The sequence below is a fragment of the Artibeus jamaicensis genome, unplaced genomic scaffold (genome assembly GCF_021234435.1).
Source record: "Artibeus jamaicensis isolate MK-2021 breed Jamaican fruit bat unplaced genomic scaffold, CSHL_Jam_final contig_452, whole genome shotgun sequence".
Taxonomy (NCBI): domain Eukaryota; kingdom Metazoa; phylum Chordata; class Mammalia; order Chiroptera; family Phyllostomidae; genus Artibeus; species Artibeus jamaicensis.
In genome coordinates, this window is record NW_026521837.1 from 7,542,809 (window position 1) to 7,562,931 (window position 20,123).

General features: G+C 36.2%; 1 protein-coding gene across 1 annotated transcript in view; it reads left to right on the forward strand.

The window, feature by feature from the left end:
• Positions 1-745: 745 nt before the first annotated feature.
• The window catches only part of MMRN1 (multimerin 1), a 69,772-nt gene continuing 50,394 nt past the window's right edge, over positions 746-20,123 (forward strand). Inside the window, exon 1 of the mRNA XM_037163260.2 lies at positions 746-1,422. Coding sequence (XP_037019155.2) covers positions 842-1,422 — 581 coding nt within the window. The 5' untranslated portion in view covers positions 746-841. The remainder of the gene's footprint in view (positions 1,423-20,123) is intronic.

Below are 20,123 nucleotides of genomic sequence, written 5' to 3' on the forward strand. Positions count from 1 at the left end.
CATCTTAGTGGTAAAAATACTTACTATCCCCAACCACTAGAAGATCAGAATTAGAAAACAAAGGAAGTAAAATTCTGCTTATTCATCCCATTAATTAGCTATGGTAAAAGTTCTGAGAGCAAATTTAAGGTGAATTCCTGTATACCCATATAATTCAATTATTTATGCTTTTCCTTTTCATTACTTATGATTAAGATTAACTTCAAGTAACACTATAGCTGAAGTGTATCTATAAAAATGGGGTTACCTATTTTTCAGGAATTCGGCCTGTGATGTGAGAACGGGCGGAGAGTTTTGTCTGTGTGTGTGCATCTGGACAAGCACTGGAATACAATGTGGCTCTGTTGATGGGGCACAGTGGAAAAGAAGTGTCACAATTTTTTTCCTCAATTTCCTTGTGTAGCAGAACAAAATGTTAAACTCTTTTATTCGGTTCACCCAAACAAATTCCATACTCCCCATCATCAACATGAAGTTCCTCTTCTGAATCAGCAACATATGAAACATGAGTGTACCTCGGGAAGCGAAGTTACTTCATATTTCTCTCGTGGGTTTTCCTGATAACAGTTTCCCGTGTTTTCCCATTTCCCCGTAGCCTCGTCCGAGACCCTTCAGTGCTTCCATAGATCCATTCAACCAGAGGTCACAGATCACAGCAAACCTACAGTAACAGGAAAACAGACTTCCTGAGTCCACTGCAAAACACAGAAACCTGTTTCCTCTACACATCTCACTGGCAGAACTCTGTCTTAGCACATTCAGTGTGGAAGCAGCTGTTGAAAAGGCTAGAAGGACTCAAATCCCCAATTTTACATGAGTCTTCTTGCTTCAAACTGCTGAGATGAAGGGAGCAAGGCTATTTGTCCTGCTTTCTAGTATATGGAGTGGGGGCTTTGGGCTTAGTGGCACTACACAGGCTTGGACTGCATCTGAGGGTGGCAACTCCCAGAAGAATGGGACCTCTGCTTCAGCTCCTTTAAATGAAACACGAAGTCTCCAGATGCTTCCAACCACTCAGATCATGTCAGCTGAGACAGCCACCGAGGAAGGGACCACCAAAGAGAGTCTTCTACAGTCAGCACCATTTCCCTCAGAGACAAGCGCCTCTCCGGAGAGTGTGAGAAGCCCGACCCTCACATCCACACAGAAGACAGAGAGGGTGTTGAAGCTACAAACCCTACCCTCCCAATCCAAATCTAGCACCAAATTCAGTCCGGGAGCACAGCCAGTGGTCCTTTCCAACTCCACGCTGAAATTTCTTCAGAGCTTTGCCAGAAGGTCGAATCAACAAGTGATTTCTCCAAACTCAGATGGCAGTTTGGGAAATCGATCCCCTCGGGAAACGTATCTCAGCAGAGGTGATACCAGAGAAAGCCAGAGAACCAACTATCAAAAGTCAAGCTTTGAAACGACTAGAGGAAAGTAAGAAACATTCTTTTCTCCTTTTTCTCCCTAAATATAAGATCTATAAGATTACAAGCTAACAGTTTAACTGTCCCAGAAAATGATTTTTATGTTCAGGGTGAAATTAAAACATATTTCAGTGAAGATAAAGTTATCTTACCTAGTGGGGAAGAAATGAACAAACAAAATGCAGCAATTCTATTTTATTTTTTATTATATTTTATTGATTTTGCCATTACAGCTGTCACAATTTTCCCCTTTTGTTGCCCTCCACCCAGCACCCCCATTCGCTCAGGCAATTCCCCACCATTGTTCATGTCCGTGGTAATGCATATAACTTCTCTGGCTACCCCATAACCTATACTGTACTTTACATCTCCTGGCTATTCTGTAACTACCTATATGTATTTATTAATCCCCTCACCTCTTCACCCATTCCCCTACATCCCGCTCCCATCTGGCCACCATCAAAATGCTCTCCATATCCATGATTCTGTCTCTGTTCTTTTTGCTTAGTTTGTGTTTTAGATTCAATTTTTGACAAGTAAGTATTTGTTGAAATTTTATTCTTTATAGTTTTGACATTATTTTCTTAAATAAGTTTCTTTAAGATTTCATATAATAATGGTTAGGTGATGATGAACTCCTTTAGTTTTTTTTCTTCTCTGGGGAGCTCTTTACCTGCCCTTTATTCTAAGTGATAGTGTTCCAGGGTAAGGCAAGCTTCGCTGTAAGTCCTTGCTTTTCATGACTTTGAATATTTCTTGCCAATCCCTTCTAGCCTGCAAAGTTACTTTTGAGAAGCCAGCTGACAGTCTTATGGGGACTCCCCTGCAGGTAACTAACTTCTTTTTTCTTGCTGCTTTGAAGATTCTTTATTTACCTTTTGACATTTTAATTATGATATGTCCTTGAGTGGGCCTCTTTATGTCCATCTTGTTTGGGACTCTCTTTGTTTCTTGGGCTTGAATATCTATTTTCTTCAACAATTTAGAGATGTTTTCTTTCATTACTTTTTCCAAATAGATTTTAAATATCCTGCTCATTCTCTTTTCCTTCTGGCATCCCAATGATGCAAATATTGGAATGTTTGAAGTTGCCCCAGAAGCTCCTTATACTATCCTAATTTTTTTGGATTGTTTTTCTTTTTGTTGTTCTGATAGGCTGTTTTTTGCTTCCTTATGTTCCAAATCATAGATTTGATTCTCAAGTTTATTCACTACTGTTGTTTTTCTATAAGTTGTTCCTTATTTCAATTAGTGTATCTTTAATTTCTGACTGGATCTTTTTTATGCTGTTTTAGTTCTCACTAAGTTCCTTGAACCTTCTTACAACCGATATTTTAAACTCTGCATCTTATTGCTTATCTCCATTTTGTTTAGTTATTTTTCTGGAGTTTTGATCTGTTGTTTCGTTTGGGCCATGTTTCTTTGTCTCCTTATTTCGGCAGATCCTTTTGTTTGTTTCTATGTACTAGGCAGAGCTACTATGATGCCCTGTCTTGGTAGAGTGGTCTAATGTAGTAGGTGTCTTAAAAGGCCCAGTGGCACAGGCTCCCTTATCACTCTAGCTGGGTTCTCCAGACATGCCCTTTGTGTGGGCTGAGTACTCTCTCTTCTTGTAGTTGAGGCTTCATTGCTGTTGGCAGGTCTATGGTAGGGATTTATCAAGGCCAGTCAATTGCAAGGATTGATGTGACCACTGACCACCAACCTCTACCTTCTGTAGAAGAGAGCTGTGCAGGGGCGGGATGGTGGTTCTATGATGTGTTCTGTAGCTATCCACTGGGTACACAGGCCCTGGCATTTCCAACGTGGTGGAGGCCAAGGTCAGCCCACCTGTGTTTTGCCTGGGGTCACCTTTCTGAGGTATTAAGCCATCTGAGATAGCTGTTACTTGTGCTGGGCTTGGAGACCCCAGGTGAAGCCAAGCTGTAAATCTAGGCTGGCTGCTGCTAGTGTGCCACTTAGCAAGAGGTACAAGGGGTTGGGGACCCATTGAGGCCAGCTGTTATTTGTTTGAAAGGATTTAGGAAGTTGTGAAGCTTGAGCCAAGACCAGTCATTTACATGGAAAAGCAACTGTTAACAGCTATAAATTGGGTGGGATTGAGTCTCAGATATGGCACCTGCCTGCTAGCTCTTGGCTCTGCCCACATTTCTGTCTAGGAGAGAGCTGTCCCCCAGCTCCCACCTTGATGCCAGGCATTTTCTATATGCCACTAGTGCCTTTCAAGCTTTTACTCCATGCTGGATCTCAAAGGCAGTGAGTCTGAGTAAGTTTGTGTATGGGTTCTTTAAAAGGAGCTGCCTGGGACTCTAGAAGTTTCTCCCAGTGGCTCAATCCCTGCTGGATTTTGCAGCCAGATGATATGAGGACTTATTTTCCTCGCACTGGTACCCTGGAATGGGGGCCTGGTATGGGGTTGGGACTTCTCGCTCCTGAGATACCCTTTTGAATTTTCATCTACCACACATGTATGTGGGACCAGCCTGTTCTGTGTCTCTGCTCCTCCTATTAGTCTGGATGGATGTGGTTTCTTTAATTCTGTAGTTATCAGATTTCAGTTCAACTCATTTCTGCCAGTTCTGAGTGATGTTTGTCCTATAATTTAGTTGTAATTTTGATGCGAGGAGGAAGGCCATGTTTACCTTGCCACCATCTTAACTGGAAGTCAACAATTCTATGTCAATTGAAGTTGTCAGTCACTTGTAGAGTGCTTTTAGTTGGGATAGTTACTAACAAAGCACGTAACAGCACAGTGACTGTTGGTGTAGTTAGTTTAACTCAGAGGTATGTTGATTTGCTCAGAACTACACCCACAACATGAAAGAAAAAATATCAATATAGTTGGAACGTAAATGGATATAAACATTGAAACAACCTGGTGTTGTGGAAAATATACTGTTATCAAGCCACGTAGCCCTAGGTTGGAACCCTGGCTCCAGTACTATCTAGATGCATAACTTTGAGCAAGTTAATTGATCTTTCTGAACTTCAGTTTCTTCATATGAGAAATACAGATATGGTATCAGGAGTACAAGTGAAAAATATAACTTTGCAGGCTAATCATGCAAGATTCAAATTAATGAACTGTGCTTAGATGCATTCCTCTCAGAGAGAGATGCTCAACAAATTCTATTTTACCAGTGGTATTATATTGAGTTATGCCATCATCATGAATGTGAGGGATAGAAAAGCCAATTTTCAAATTGATTTTGATTTAAAGTTAGAGCAATAAGTTGAATCATTGAAATGAATTTATAAAACAGAACTTAGAAGAATATCATTAAAGACTTTCAAAAAGACCCCCCCAAAAAACCTGTGAAAAAATGCAGGTCAATATTTTACTTTTTTATTATTCATCTAATTTATCTGTATATTTAGAATACTAAAAGTTTAGTGTTATGAAACTGAACTTTCAAATACTTTTTACCTATAATAAAATAATTTCATGATACCAAAAAAATGCTTTAGGAGTTTAAGTGAGTTAAACCCCTTATTAACTGTAACAGATAATTCAAGCTAATCATAGTAGCTCACACCTGCTGTCTGAAAGACATTGTGTCCAAGCTGCTGTCAATCTAACGATGAAGAAACATGGGAGAAAATACAAGCCAATCGATTCATATTTATGTATTTTTCATTCATTGTATTTCCATGGTTATAGAAAATTTAAAAATATTTAAGTAAATCTCATTTTAACTAAAAACATATACCGGTAGCTGGTGGAATTTGGAAAAATCCCATTTACTATAAAACAAATGTTACAAATTGTACCATGTTCAACTTGGGTGAAGAACTTTAGTCTATAATAGACATTTTAACAGATATAAATTAAACTTTCTCATGTTTAGTGACAAGAGAATGTGATCTATTAAATAATAATGTCACTTATGAAGAGCCTTTTCTAAGTCACCTACTTGATCATTGCTATTAACCATGTTTTGTTAAACTCTATAATATAACATTTTAAACCAATCATATAGAACTCTTAGGCACTCAGGAAATTACTTAAAAATTTTGGAGACGTTGTCTTCAAGGGATTTTTCAATTGAATAGGAAATATGATCAAAAGAAGATGATTCACCTGGCTGGTGTAGCTCAGTGGATTGAGCGCGGACCTGCGAACCACACAATCGCGGTTTGATTCCCAGTCAGGGCACATGCCTGGGTTGCAGGCCGGTTCCCTGCAGGCCAGTTCCCCGCAGGGGAAGCACAAAAGGCAACCATACATTGACATTTCTCTCCCTCTCTCCTTCCCCCTTTCCCTCTAAAGGTAAATAAATGAAATCTTAAAAAAAAAGATGATTCTGATTAAAATATCATTAAAGTTTATATAGCCTATAGAAAGTTGCATATAGTTGTTTCATAATTAAACCTAATAATTGATCATTAAAATAATGCCAGTTTTTAAATTTTTTTTGCTGACACCATTACAGATGTCCCCCATTTTACCCCCCTTTACCCCCCCTCCCCGTCCCCCCCCCACCCTGCTCACCTTTGCCTGCATCGTTGTCCGCTTCTACGGCGATGCATCTAAGTGTGTATGCTCTTTGGCTAATCTCTTCCAGTCTCCCCATCCCCCTGCCCCTGAGATGAGTCAGTCTGTTCCATGTATCCATGCCTTTGTTTTTATCTAAATAATACTAGCATTAAGTAAATTCTAGTCATTTAATTAAAAAACCTCACTTTTAAAGCTTTTGGAGTGAAACCTTATTTATTGGATTATTCTTTACACATTGCTTACTATATGCCTAACACTGTGCTAGTCTCTGGGGATACACAGAATTTTAAAAACAGAAATAATTCCTGTCTTCAAGGAATATGTCATATAAAAGGTAAGCATCAACATATGAATCATATTTTCTAAAATGTAGTGTTAAAAGGAGACAAATCATTAAAAATGTAACCTACTGAACTATATTTTATTCCATGGGTTTTTCCATGAAAATAATATTAAATTATTTCTAGAGAAAAGTATCAATTCTACTGAGAGATTTTATAGCCTGAGGTGCTAGAGAGCCTGAGGATTTCTTTTCTTTTCTTTTTTCTTTCCTTTCTTTTCTTTTCCCTTTTCCCTTTTCCCTTTCCTTTCCTTTCCTTTCCTTTCCTTTCCTTTCCTTTCCTTTCCTTTCCTTTCCTTTCCTTTCCTTTCCTTTCCTTTCCTTTCCCTTTTCCCTTTCCTCTCCTTTCCTCTCCTCTCCTCTCCTCTCCTCTCCTCTCTCCTCTCCTCTCCTCTCCTCTCCTCTCCTCTCCTCTCCTCTCCCTCTCCTCTCCCTCTCCTCTCCCCTCTCCCCTCTCCCCTCTCCCCTCTCCCCTCTCCCCTCTCCCTTCTCCCCTCTCCCCTCTCCCCTCTCCCCTCTCCCCTCTCCCCTCTCCCCTCTCCCCTCTCCCCTCTCCCCTCTCCCTCTCCCTCTCCTCTCCCTCTCCTCTCCCTCTCCTCTCCTCTCTCCTCTCCTTTCTCTCTCTCCTCTCCTCTCTCTCTTTATCTCTTCCTTTCTAGACAGAGAGGAAGAGAGGGAGAAAGGGAGAGAAACATCAGTGTGTGGTTGCCTCTCATGCACCCTCTATTGGGGACCTGGCCTATGCCCCAGGCATGTGTCCTGACTGGGAATCAACCAGCAGCCCTTTGGTTCACGGGTCTGCACTCAATCCACTGAGTACACCAGCCAGGGCGGGCCTGAGGTTTTCTTTGGGTAATCCTTCCCATGAGGTTCAAGTCTTCAAGACTTCTGGATAATTAGAACATGCAATTAATAATAATATAGAAAAGTTCAATCTCTTTTATGGACACAGCGTTGATGCAAAGAAGCCTTTTAAGGTCAAAAGGCTTCATATTTTCATATGATTATTAAATCATAATAATAAAAACAACCACTTTATGGAATTTGTTCCTAGTTGTGTTCTGAAAAAAATGTTTATGTAAACATGTACTCTGACTCAAAATTGAAACAGAGACCCTTTGGTTCACAGGCCTCTGTTCAATCCACTGAAGCCACATCATCCACATACTTCTTTATAGAGAAGTTAAGTAACTTAACAAAGGTCACTTAGTCCATTTCAGGCAAAGTTTCAAATCCAGGCTAGCTGGTTTAAGAGACATAGCTCGAAATTCCTATATTATACTTCTTTAGCTAGTATAGAATTTTAACCTAGCTGGAAAAATAAAATAACTAGTTTATTTCCCTGCTTATGAACCACTAGAAGTTATTTTTTGCCTATAGAGTAAAGGCCAGATCCCTTACCCCGTGAGTCATACAATGCCACCCTTTTCTGACTCCTGCTTACCTCCTCAGCCTCATCTTCTGTGACTTTCTGGTCATTAAAATTTGTAGTTCTCTGGTCCAAAATATGATGTTCATTAGACTACTTTTGTTCCCTCTTTGGTCTTCTCCTCCCATCACCTACATTTTTTATACGTTATAGTAATACCTCAAGGAGCCTTCTCAGGCTGTTAGGTGACTCCTCTAACTGTTCATACAGTTCTCTTTGAATTCTTCTGTGACTACACTGCAAAAGTGTATTATAGTGAACCTGTGATCTTCTTGAGTACAGGGACATATTTCCAGTGCCAGTGCAGTCTCTGGCTTATAGGTACACAATATTTAACAAACTGAATATAAAAATGTATGGATCAGTATGTGAATATAAAGAGTAATCCTCCCAAAAGAAATATCTTTATTTCTCTAGGTTAAAGCCTGGTTAATTTGGGTTAACTCATTTGAGATAATTCAAGATTTAAAAAATAACAAATTTTTTTCGACTGCTCTTGAAATTTTATAGTGATTCTAAATAAATACTTTTTTCTATAGTTTTTTTTGGCATATTTTTGGCTCATCTTGTATTCTTTCTCATCTTAGCACTGTAGTGACCCCTGGCTACACTGTAGATGGGGTTTTCTGTCTAGCAGGGTTTTTGTCAGTGATCAAACACTTTGAAATAAGCATGATAAAGAAAGAATTTAGGATTAATGCATTTATGCATTGAACAAATATTTGCTGAGGACCTAATCTGTCCCCAGCACTGTGCTTGTACTAAAAGTAAAACAATGAACAAAAACTCCTAGTGTTCTGCTCTCATGGAATCTACAAACTAGTAGGAGGGACATGGGGAGGAAAAATAGTAACAACAAATGTTGATGTTGAATGAAGCTTATGAGTCTATAACAAGGGGCATGGCCTACGCTGGAGGTAAGCAAACCTTCCTTGAGAGGATAAGAGGTAAAATGAGGCATTGGTACACATCAGCTGGTTACTTATCTTCTCCCGCACCCCCAACCCCTGCACACACATAACTTGGATTTGAATCTTCACCATCTCAGTGAATGACCAGTTTCATAACTAGAAACTTAGATGTATTCTTGATATTTTTCTTTCCCTTCCAACATTGATCTGTTTCACCAGGAGTTATTCTTGGTTCCCTTTCCAGTATATTCCAGATTCCTCAGCTGTTCTCCACCTTCATTACACCATCCTATTCCTGGCCTCCCTTATTTACCACTAGTTTCCTAACTTGTCCACATTTCTACTCTTACCTTCTGTAATTCATGCTCCACCCAATGAAGAGATCTTCTAATTTTTTTATTGAATAGGTTTGACATATGACATTGGTTAAATTTAAGGTGTTTAAACTTTTAAATCATTTTATTAATGCATTCATTGGATGTAGGACTTATCTAATTTTTTAATCCTCACCTGAGGATATATTTATTGATTTGAGAGAGAGATTGATGTAAGAGAGAATCACTGATCAGTCGCCTCCAGTATGTGCTTAGACTGGGGATGGAACCCTCAACCTAGGTGTATGCCATGATTGAAACTGAACCTGCAACCTTTTGGTATATAGGGTGACGCTCCAACCAACCGAGCCACCTGGCCAGGGCTAGACTCATCTATTGTGTGACATGCTATATTACATGCTAATAAGAAAGGGAAGTATGGAATCATTATTTCTTAGAATTTTTAGATTTATTCTTTTTCTGTAAGCTACATATTTTGCTGTATGTGCAAGTAGTGGCTTAAATCAAATGAACTATGACTTCTAATATAATACGTAAAATCATAAGTTCTATGAGTCTTTATTAGACTATATGTAAAGAGAAAAATGTAAGTATCAGACTTTTGAAATTAATGTTTGAAAATTATAAAAACTTTAAATTAATTCTTCTATCATAATATGTACTTTTCTGTGTATTTCTGTGAATTATGAGTAGATTTTAGATATAAATAATATGATCAATAAAATTCATCTGTTGTCTTAGTTCGTTCAGGCTGCTGCAACAGAATAACACAGACTGGGTGGCTTGTGAACAACAGAAATCTATTTCTCACAGTTCTGGAACCTGGAAGTCTGAGATCAGGTCGCCAACATCGAGATGTGAGGGCCTTTTCCAGGTTCCAAGCTTTTCTAGCCTCTTATGATGGAAGAGGGGAGGGGAATGTCTGGGGCCTCTTTTGTAAGGGCACTTATCCCATCATGCAGGAGTGCTCTCATGACCTAATCATGCCCAAGCACCCACGTCTAAACACTATCACAGTGGGCATTTAAATCTCAACGTGTGAACGGGGTGGGGGCACAAATATTCAATCTATAGCAGGTGCAGTTTGCAAAGTTATTGCCAGGCCTACTGGCATCCAAAGGGAGATATTCTCCCATGTTTTAAACTTCTGAAGAGAACCATGCCATTAAAGAGTCTTTTTTTTTTGTTTCCTTGGAAAATAAATGCATCTCCTGTATTACTGCAGTGAAAACTAATACTAAATAGAGTATATTATATATTTCAATTTCTTCAGTTTCCTTTTATTTTACTCCTTTGATATTTCTGCTCAATAAATGACTACTGAGTATGTAAGTACATATTGTATTACACATGCTAGAATTTAACAAGTATTTAGTCCAGGTAATGAAGCAAGAAATTTATATATTCCCATACCTTATTTTTTTAATATGAAAACATTATTTAAAAATGTGTAATTTAGGGGAAAATGCTGAAAGAGTCCATTTTCAGGAAAAACTGGATTCTGTACAGAATTAAGCATCATGGCCTCTTGTTAGCCTGCCTTTCTGGAAACTTCATGGTCCACATTCTGGGAAAGCCCGACACCTGCTGGAGCAAACAATTTACTTTTGTCTATGAATATGTGGAAGTCACAGTGTGGGGGAAAGAAACAAAAAAAGAAAGAAGCAAAAAAAGGAAGGAAGGAAGGAAGGAAGGAAGGGAGGGAGGGAGGGAGGAAGGAAGGAAGGAAGGAAGGAGGGAGGGAGGGAGAAAGGAAGGGAGGAAGAAAAAACAGAGAGAGAGAGAGAAAGGAAGAAAGCTAGGTAAAATAAGACAAATTTGTGAGAAAGATTGTATTGAAGTAACTTTAAAAATTGTTTCCTATGTATATGTTGTACATATCTAATTTAATGCACCTCTTAAAATGTACTATTATTGGCTTTAACTTGGAAAACAGGTCGGATCCAAAAAGGAAGCTTTATGTGCACCCCGGGATGTGGATACATTAGGCTCATTCTCCTACAATTTTACACTGAGAATATGGCACATGCACAAGAGTTTGTGATTCTGAGGCACTGAATAGTCATTTACCATCAAAACATGATTATATTCATCATACCATGCCTACTATGGAAGATTAATTAATGAGGGCTGACAAAAGACTTTAATTGCAAAAGTTGGTATATAAAAAGGGGTTTCTTCTTAAAAAACTTAATTAACCTTCAATGTATCAAAATTTCCCATGATCTGAGCTTTGCATGATTGCCTTTCAAAATGTTTCAAATATTTATTTACATGATTCTTTTATAAAACTAATTTATTTCAAATATTTATTTATGTAATTTAAAATAAATATTATGTAGCATTTTGAAAAAAGGTAGACTGTGTAAGGGCACTTAACACTAATGTAAAATAAAATTACATGTTTGTAAAATTACAAACATGATTTTTCATTTGCAAATAGTTCATTTTCTTAAGGAGATTAGTATTTGTAAAACTTAGCTTTTAGACTATCAGCCAAAAATAAATATAAACAAATCTAATACTTAATTGATGTGTTTTTTACATATCCAGATTCTTTTTACTAAATCAGTACTTATTTCTGGTGTTTATTATTTCATATGATATATATTTTCCTTGGACTACTTTCTCATTTATGACTGGTAAGCTACATGTAACTCCGAGTCTCTCAAATTAATGATTTGATAAAGGTCTTCTCTTTTTAGTTAAATTGAAATTCTTATAAAATAAAGATTTTATAATATAATATTTGGAAAATATTTATGTTCATAACTTCCTGAGACTATAGAGACATTTGAATATATTTCTTCTGAGAGGTAAGCTTCATCATATGAATTGAATATAAATGATTATAATTATCTTCTCAAATCAATTTCTGGAAATTTTTATTGACCTGATGTACACACAAACACACATACATGCACATGGTTTAGGTTAAGACAAATTTATCATGTTATGAAAGAAGTCAAAATGGAACTATGTCTCTGAGGCAAAAAATTGGGAAGATGTATACATCTATTCTCTTCATTAAAGATTCTACTGAACTCTCTGAATTTTTAAATATTATCAGCCTCATGGGCTTTACCTAACACTCAGTCATGCCTCTCTGACTTAAAAAAGTATAAGATCTTTATAAGAAATAACCATTTATTTTCTTTGTACCTAAAGATAACTGCTGTCTACAAATCTAACAATCTATATGTGCATTAATGAATTAATAAATGCCTAAGGGAAAGGACTAAGTTTCCCATGGAATTTAATTTAAAGAGAAAAATAATTAATCCTCTAAGAATAATTAATTTATGTTGTCACTAATTAATCTTATGAGGAACACTACTTTTTAATTATAAGGCCACAAAGGCATGTGCACCCCGGGATGTGGATACATTAGGCTCATTCTCCTACAATTTTACACTGAGAATATGGCAAAACAACAATAATAATAACAACAACAATAACAAACAACAACAAAAAACCTACCTGACCATTACTAACAGCAAATTTATGAAATTTCAGTGTAGCACATAATTTTGTGCTAAACCTCCATACACAGCAATTAAATCCCTACAAAATTCAATGACGGTGAGATAAACATGTATGTCATGTTTTGATAAGTCTTTACTGCTTCTGTAAATCCAATTTTCAAGAGAAAATTACATAGTATTGGCTAGTTTATGGTGGAATTTTGGTGGTTTACAGAGATTTCTAGTGAGTATCCTCAGAACATAGTTTTCTTATGATGTTGTGCCAATTCAAGCCACAGGTTATCAGTATCAAAGTTTAAATGTTCAGCCTTTTACCAACTGCTTGACAAGCAGTTTATTAATCTGAGTTCTAAGGACTAGTATAAATGAACAGTGCAAATTAAGAGTTCTGAAGAAAGATATTTGCTGTGGCCATTATTTAAATAAATTTTTTGTTTCTTTGGTTTGTTCTCTGCTGCAGATTAGAATGGATATGATTGAGCTGTTGTGAGATCAGTGTACACTTTATGTGGCAAATGACCAATTGATGAAATTTTTTTTAATTTAATCTTTTCACTACCTCCTGCAAGATGGGGTTTTGAAAATGTGTTAATCAAAAGGACAGTAAATTATGTATTTATAATCCCTCTCTTAGTTCATTATTCCCAAGATTCAAGTAGTATAAGTCAGATAAGAATCCTTTTTCTACCTTCTGTTTTGTGTGTTCCACAAGCTCAAGTTTGTCAATAACCAAAGATGTCTGCTTTTCCCTGGAGCAGCAATTTTCAACTAGTGTACTGCAAGAATTTAAAAAAAACTTGTATTTGCAAGAATTTTTAAAGCATGCAATACCTGAGAATTCAGTCAGAGGCACTAATCTCTTTTCCCTTAGATTGTCAATAAAAAAATGACAACAGCCAACACAACAGTAGCTGTTCCTAGTTTTTTGGCACATCACCAAAAAGTGTATTTGTTGGTGTGCCACAAAACTTTAGTAATTAGTTTATGTGTGTCTTGAGATGCAAAAGGTTGAAAAATCAGCACCCTAGGAAAAACTTTTTACCTATTAACTTGGAAAACCAGAGAATCAGTACAAGCTTTTTCAGTAAATGTGGCTGCACAGAAGCAACAGCGCTGTTACCCTTACAGAGACTCCCCACTGCAGTCTGCTGTTGGAGGGTTACAGCCCCACGGAGATCTAACCACTTTGAAGCAACTGCTCTCCATCCACCACAGTCAGATTGGAAAACTACAAAGGATTTCTAGATTTAAGCACATTGCTGGTCTGGATCATTACTTTTGTCTTTATACTACCTGTCGCCATTTTACCATGCCTAATGTCCTATTTTTAAACTTTTATCTTTGGATAATTTGATTTAAAAATTGTATTTATATGTTGAACATCCCTTAATGAGCTTACTGCATCATAGCATAAATCTAATTACAAGTCACACCAGGGGCTCTTCAGCTGTGGATAGTTCTTCCATTTTACACTGGATCAAAGGTTGCTGGGCCACTAGCAATATGCTGATGATTTTTTTGCCTACTCTACTGTTTTAGTCTGAGACTGTTTTACTACTCAGGATTTTAAAAGATCTCTAAAGATGACCCTGTTATTTATTCTCACAAACCTTATCTGTACGTGTGTAATGTATGTATGTTTGCCCATCTGTCCGTGTGTGTGCATCTATCTATTTCTTTTAAAAACCCAGCATATGTAGGGGGAGTGGTACTTCTCATTTTCCTGCTTCACATTTCACCCGCCATGTGACATACAGTTTAACTCTGTTTCTCTGGCAGTTAGTCACTCACTGTAATTGGGATAATCAATGGATTTGCACCAAGAATCTAATTATTTAAAAAATATATATTTCTTTATGTAGTCCTCTTATTTTCAAATCTTTGTTATTTTTATCTCTCACTTTTCCCAGTTATTTGTTTCCATTACTTTTGCAAGTACTACCATACTTTAACAAAATGTGCCAAAGGGTCTTTTCATGTCTTTACAGGACTGAATTTTTAAACCTTTAATTCTAAAGACTCTTGCCCAATAAGATAGATGCTGCTCAATTGTCCTGTCTTAGAGGGATGAATGACACATTCAGCTTTATTTGTAGGAGAACATTGGGTTCTAAGAAGCCTAAATATCCCAAAGCAGATGATTACTAGCTTTAGTGGCTCTACCCTGGTGTGCTTTCTCTGTGATCTTTAACAGTCAGATTGATTTTTACATCATTTTAATTATTCATTTTAGTTTTAAGCAGAGTAGATTTCTTACATTCTACTGATTCAGAGACGTATATCTCACACTGATGTGAGCTTGTACTGGTTTGATTTCAGTCACATAACACTTCCTTTAGTACTATGTTCTGCAAATCATCTCTGCTCCCCAGGTTGCAGGGTGGGGGGATCTAAGTCATAGATGAGAGGAAAAAATATAAATTAAATGTAGCAAGATGTGTATTTGCAATGGAAAAAATAATCATAGAACTCAAAAAGGAGGAGAAAAGCCCCATATATATCCGATTATTCATTCAACCTATAGTTGTTGAGGACTTTCTCTAGCTCATTATAGGATATTTCATGATAAAATGCCTGGTATTGCAACCAGGAATGAGGCTGCTCCTTCTTTTCCTAAGTAGTGTCTTTATATTCTACTGTCTGCCTTGAGTTGGAAGAGTAACTTATGTCACGTATTACAAGCACAGCATAAAAATTTTCCATAGTCCCAAAACCACAAGGTTTTATCCATTTGTGTTTAATAACATATTCTTATTTGATTTATATTTACTATTTTTATGTAATAGCAAATAATGTGCTCTGTGTTGGCATATATTTAATAGTTAACATTTAACTCCCTCTTCATTCCACACAACTCTATATGTAGTATTAATACGTACTTTTGATTTAAACTTTCTTAAGAGGAGAACTGTCTGTAAATATATCATTTTGCATGGCTTCCACCAAAATATCATGTAAAAACAGGTACTCTAATAAAGGCTTTTTTTTGTCTGATCATGACATTTTTGTGGCAAATGACTTTGGTGCTCTTAAAATTTCTCAACTTCTTTGGAATGCAGTCAAATCATATTACTATACCAACTTACATGTTAAAGAGAATGAACATTCTTGATAACTATAAACAAACTTTTTCAGAAATTGGTTTGAGAAAGTTATGGATACAATATGGTTTAATTGATAAAAATTGGAATCAGAACAGCAAATCAGCTGAATCTATAAGAGGATTTGGTATTCTTAATCATATTTTAAACTGTTATATTTGATAAATGCAAAGTAGATACATTGTTAAATATAATTTTACCATTCGCACATATACTACTAAACATATCATTAACTTTTATTATTTAACTTTATATAAAAGACATCATACTGTATTTCCTCTGTAACTTGTGTGTATCACACAAGTTTTTTAGAAGGTTGGGTTAGTGGGTGAATAATATCCATTGAATAAGCATTACAGAATGTCTTCCTCTATTCTATGATAAATGAACATTTGAGTTACTTTCAGTTCTGTTGATGATGGACAATGCTTTCTGCTATATTCAGGTACATAATTCCAGGTGTACACGTGCAGTGGTAAGTATGTTTCTAGAAGTGTAACCACTGGGTCAAAAGTACATGGATGTTTATTTTTACATGATATAAACAAATTGCTCTTTCAGAGTGGTTGTACCACTTTATACTTCGACCAATACTATATAAGAAATTCTAATTCTGTATATCCTCTGACCAAATGAGATTGTCAAATTCTCAATGTTGGCTCATACCGAGGTATAACATATTATTCTGTCATGATCTTAATTTGCATTTTCTTGATACTAACAAAATTGACCTTATTTTATGTTTTTTTATGGCCATTGGTATTTCCTTGTGTAAAATGCTTGTTCAGATAGGTTGTCATTTTTCTATTCTATTTTTTCTTGTCTTTATCTTAATTACTGATAGGAATTTGGTACATATTTTCATGTGTGCTAAATATCTTCTCCAGATAGATGGCCTCTCTTTTCAAATTGCTCCTGGTGTCTTCACATAAACAAAAATCTGTCAGCTTTACATATTCAAGTATTTTAGTTACTACTTAAAAAAGCAATTAATTTTTTATATTGGCCTTATATCTTAAAACCTTATGCATTTAACCTATTACCTCCAATAGTTTTCTTTGTAGATTATGATATTCCTCATAAAGCTTATGTTTTCTGCAAATAAATATAATTTTGCCTCTTAATTTTCAGTCTGCATAATTTTATGGCTCCTATCTTATTACACTGATATTTATTTGCTATTGAATTTATTGGGATGACATTGGTTAATAAAATTATATAGGTTTCAGGTATACAATTCTACAGTACATCGTCTATGTATCATATGTGTTCACCACGCCAAGGCAAGTCTCCTTCCATCACCATTCATCCCCCTTTACCCTCTCCTACCTCCCCTTTCCCTCTGGCAAGCACCGTACTGTTGTGTGTGTCCATGATTTCTTCTTAGAGCTCTACAGTTTTAACTCTTGTAAGTCTTTGACCTATTTTTGGGTTCATGTTTATATCTGGTGTGAGATAGGGGTCCAGCTTCATTTGTTTGCATGTGGCTATCCACTTGTCATGCCATTACTTGTTGAAAGAAATTATTTCCCCATTGAATTGCTCGGCATCTTTGTCAAAAGAATTAACCATAAACATAAAGGTTTATTTCTGAACCCTAAATTCTATTCCATTGATTTGCATCTTTATCCGTATGCAGATAAAATACAGTTTTCATTACTGTAGCTTTGAGTAAGATTTGAAATTAGGCAATGTAAGTAGTGAGTCCTTTTCTTTCAATACTGCTTTGACTATTCTGAGTTCCTTTCATTTCCATATAAATTTTCAGAACAACATTAAATTTTTGCAAAAAAGGCAGCTGGGATATTGATCTGAATTATGTTGAAGCTGTAGGTTAGTTTGGGAAGTATTGTCATCTTAACAATATTGTCTTCCAATTGATGAAAACTTTCTACTTATTTAGACTGTCTATAAATTCAAAGATATTTTATAATTTTTTCATTTCTTGAGGTGAATGGTGAGGGATGTTCAGTAAGAACTTTGCTCCTCGGCTGCTCAGAATCCTCCACTACTTAGTGATAGCTGAGTGGTCAGTTCAGCTCATGCCGCTCCCCAGAATGTTCTCCGCCAGCCTTGCAAAGGCCACGCTGTGCAAGCACAGTATGCAGCCCAAGACATTAGGAACACCAATGTTGACTTTTAAAATGACCTGCCCCTTGTCTCACTTAACTTTTGCCAGACATTCTAACCACTTCAGCAGGCCCAGACTCAGGTCTCTGTTTTCTTCACCCAGTATTCTCTCTCTTTTGGGGTCCACCCAAAGATGCAGGCAGAAAATTAGATTGAATATATAGTTCACATCCTGCATGTGTGTCCCTTATGGCAATAATCACATCACTGCATTGTCTGCTGTCTAATATCTGAAAACTGTTGCTTTAGATACTTTGTCCAGCTTTATAATTTTTACCAAGGGGAGGTAAATCTGTGCTTTCTTATAGCCAGAGCCAGAAATTTCTGGAATTTATGTTTTTAGTTTATTCCACATAAAATGATAAAATAAGCTTATTAAATTTGTATCAGACTAAGGCTGATTAAAAGTGCATTGACTTAGCATAATAGTCTCCAATTCCAACCATGCTGTTGTACAATGTTGAAATTCCTCTTTTCTCTCTGCTGAGCAGTATGCCACTGTGAAATGTACCACAGTTTTTTAATCCACTCATTTACTGTTTCCAACACTTAGCTATTATAAATAGCACTACTGTGAACATAGCGGTGCACGGGTTCTTTTGAATTGACTGTTTCAGGATTCTTAGGGTATAATCCCAGCAGTAGGATTGCTGGGTCAAAAGGCAGTTCTATTTTTAGTTTTTTGAGGAAATTCCATACTGTTTTCCACAGTGGCTGAATCAGTCTGCATTCCCACCAGCGGTGCACTAGGGTTCCCTTTTCTCCACAACCTCTCCAACACTTGTTTGTTGATTTGTTAATGATGGTCATTCTGACAGGAGTGAGTAGATAACTCATTGTGGTTTTAATTTGCATCTCTCTGATGTCTAATGATGCTGGGCATACTCTCATGTGTCTATGGGCCCTCTGTATGTCCTCCTTGGAGATGTATCTATTCAGGTCTTTTGTCCATTTTTAATTGAATTGTTTGTCTTTCTGGTGTTGAGTCATACTGAGTTCTTTGTATATTTTGGAGATTAAATCCTCACGTGGTGTATCATTGGCAAATATGTTCTTCCATACAGTTGGTTCTCTTTTCATTTTTATGATGGTTTCTTTAATTGTGCAGAAGCTTTTTAATTTGATGCAGTCCCATTTATGTATTTTTTCCTTTATTTCCCTTGCTCTGGGAGATTTATCGGCAAAAATATTGCTATGTGGAATATCTAAAATTTTACTGCCTATGTTTTCTGCTAGAGCTTTTATGATATCACAATCTATTTTTAAGTCTTTTATACACTGAGTTTATTTTGATGTATAGTGTGAGTTGGTGGTCTACACTCTTTTTTTTTGCCTGTACCAGTCCAGTTCTTTTAACGCCATTTATTAAAGAGACTGTCTTTACTCCATTGTATGCTTATGCCCTCTTTGTCAAATGTTAATTGACTATACAGACCAGGGTTTATTTCTGGGTTCTCTATTCTGTTCTGTTGATTTAAATAAGCCAGTCAATGAAAGACAAGTATCATATGATCTTACTTGTAAGAGGAATCCAATGAACAAAATAAACTAATGAGCAAAACAGAACCGGAAACATGGAAACATGGAACAGACTGACAGCCACCAGAGGGGTGAGGGAGGGGGGAATGGTGGAAAGAAGGGGAAGGGACTTGAGAAAGAATATGTATGAATGACCCCTGGACATGGACCACAGTGTGGGGAGTGACTGTAGGAATGGGGTTGTGCTGGGTGGAGAAGGGCAAAGGGGGAAAAAATTGAGACACTATAATATAATAAACCATAATTAAAAAAGAAAACAAAATGAAATGATCACATTAAAAATAAAAATAAAAGTACATTGAATCTATGGATTAAATTTAGGAGAATTGATATCTTTACATTGGATTATCCTATGAATGAACATAAAAATTGGGTATTTTTGGCTTTTCAATAAAACTGAAAATTTCCACATATTAAATCTTATAATTTTTGGTGGATTTAATAAGATAATATTGTTGTTTTTGCTATTGTAAATACTTTTTAAAAATTTATTGCTCATAATTGGAACTGTAACTGATCTTAAAGATGTGGCTGAATTTTTTATTATTTATAAAATTTTCTATATTAATCTTATCTACATTGCTGAACTCTCTTATTCATTGTAATCATTTGTATGTAGACTATTTCACATTTTCTTTTTTCATTATCATATCATCTGCTGCTAAAAAGTTATTTTTTCCTCTTCTTGATCCTTACACAATTTATTTCTTTATTTCTCTCTTACTACATACAATGTGTTATTATATAGAAGTAATGAACTTAGGTCTGAATCATCAATCTCAGTCCTAATACTGGTATTTGCCATAAGGGCAATCTTGAATCTTGATTTAGCTTCAGCTAAACCACACAGGTTCTGATTTTATTTCTGAGTTATTCTTTTTTAAATTCCTCATTCAAGGATTTTTTAAAATTGATTTTAGAGAAGCAGGAAAGGAGGGGGGGT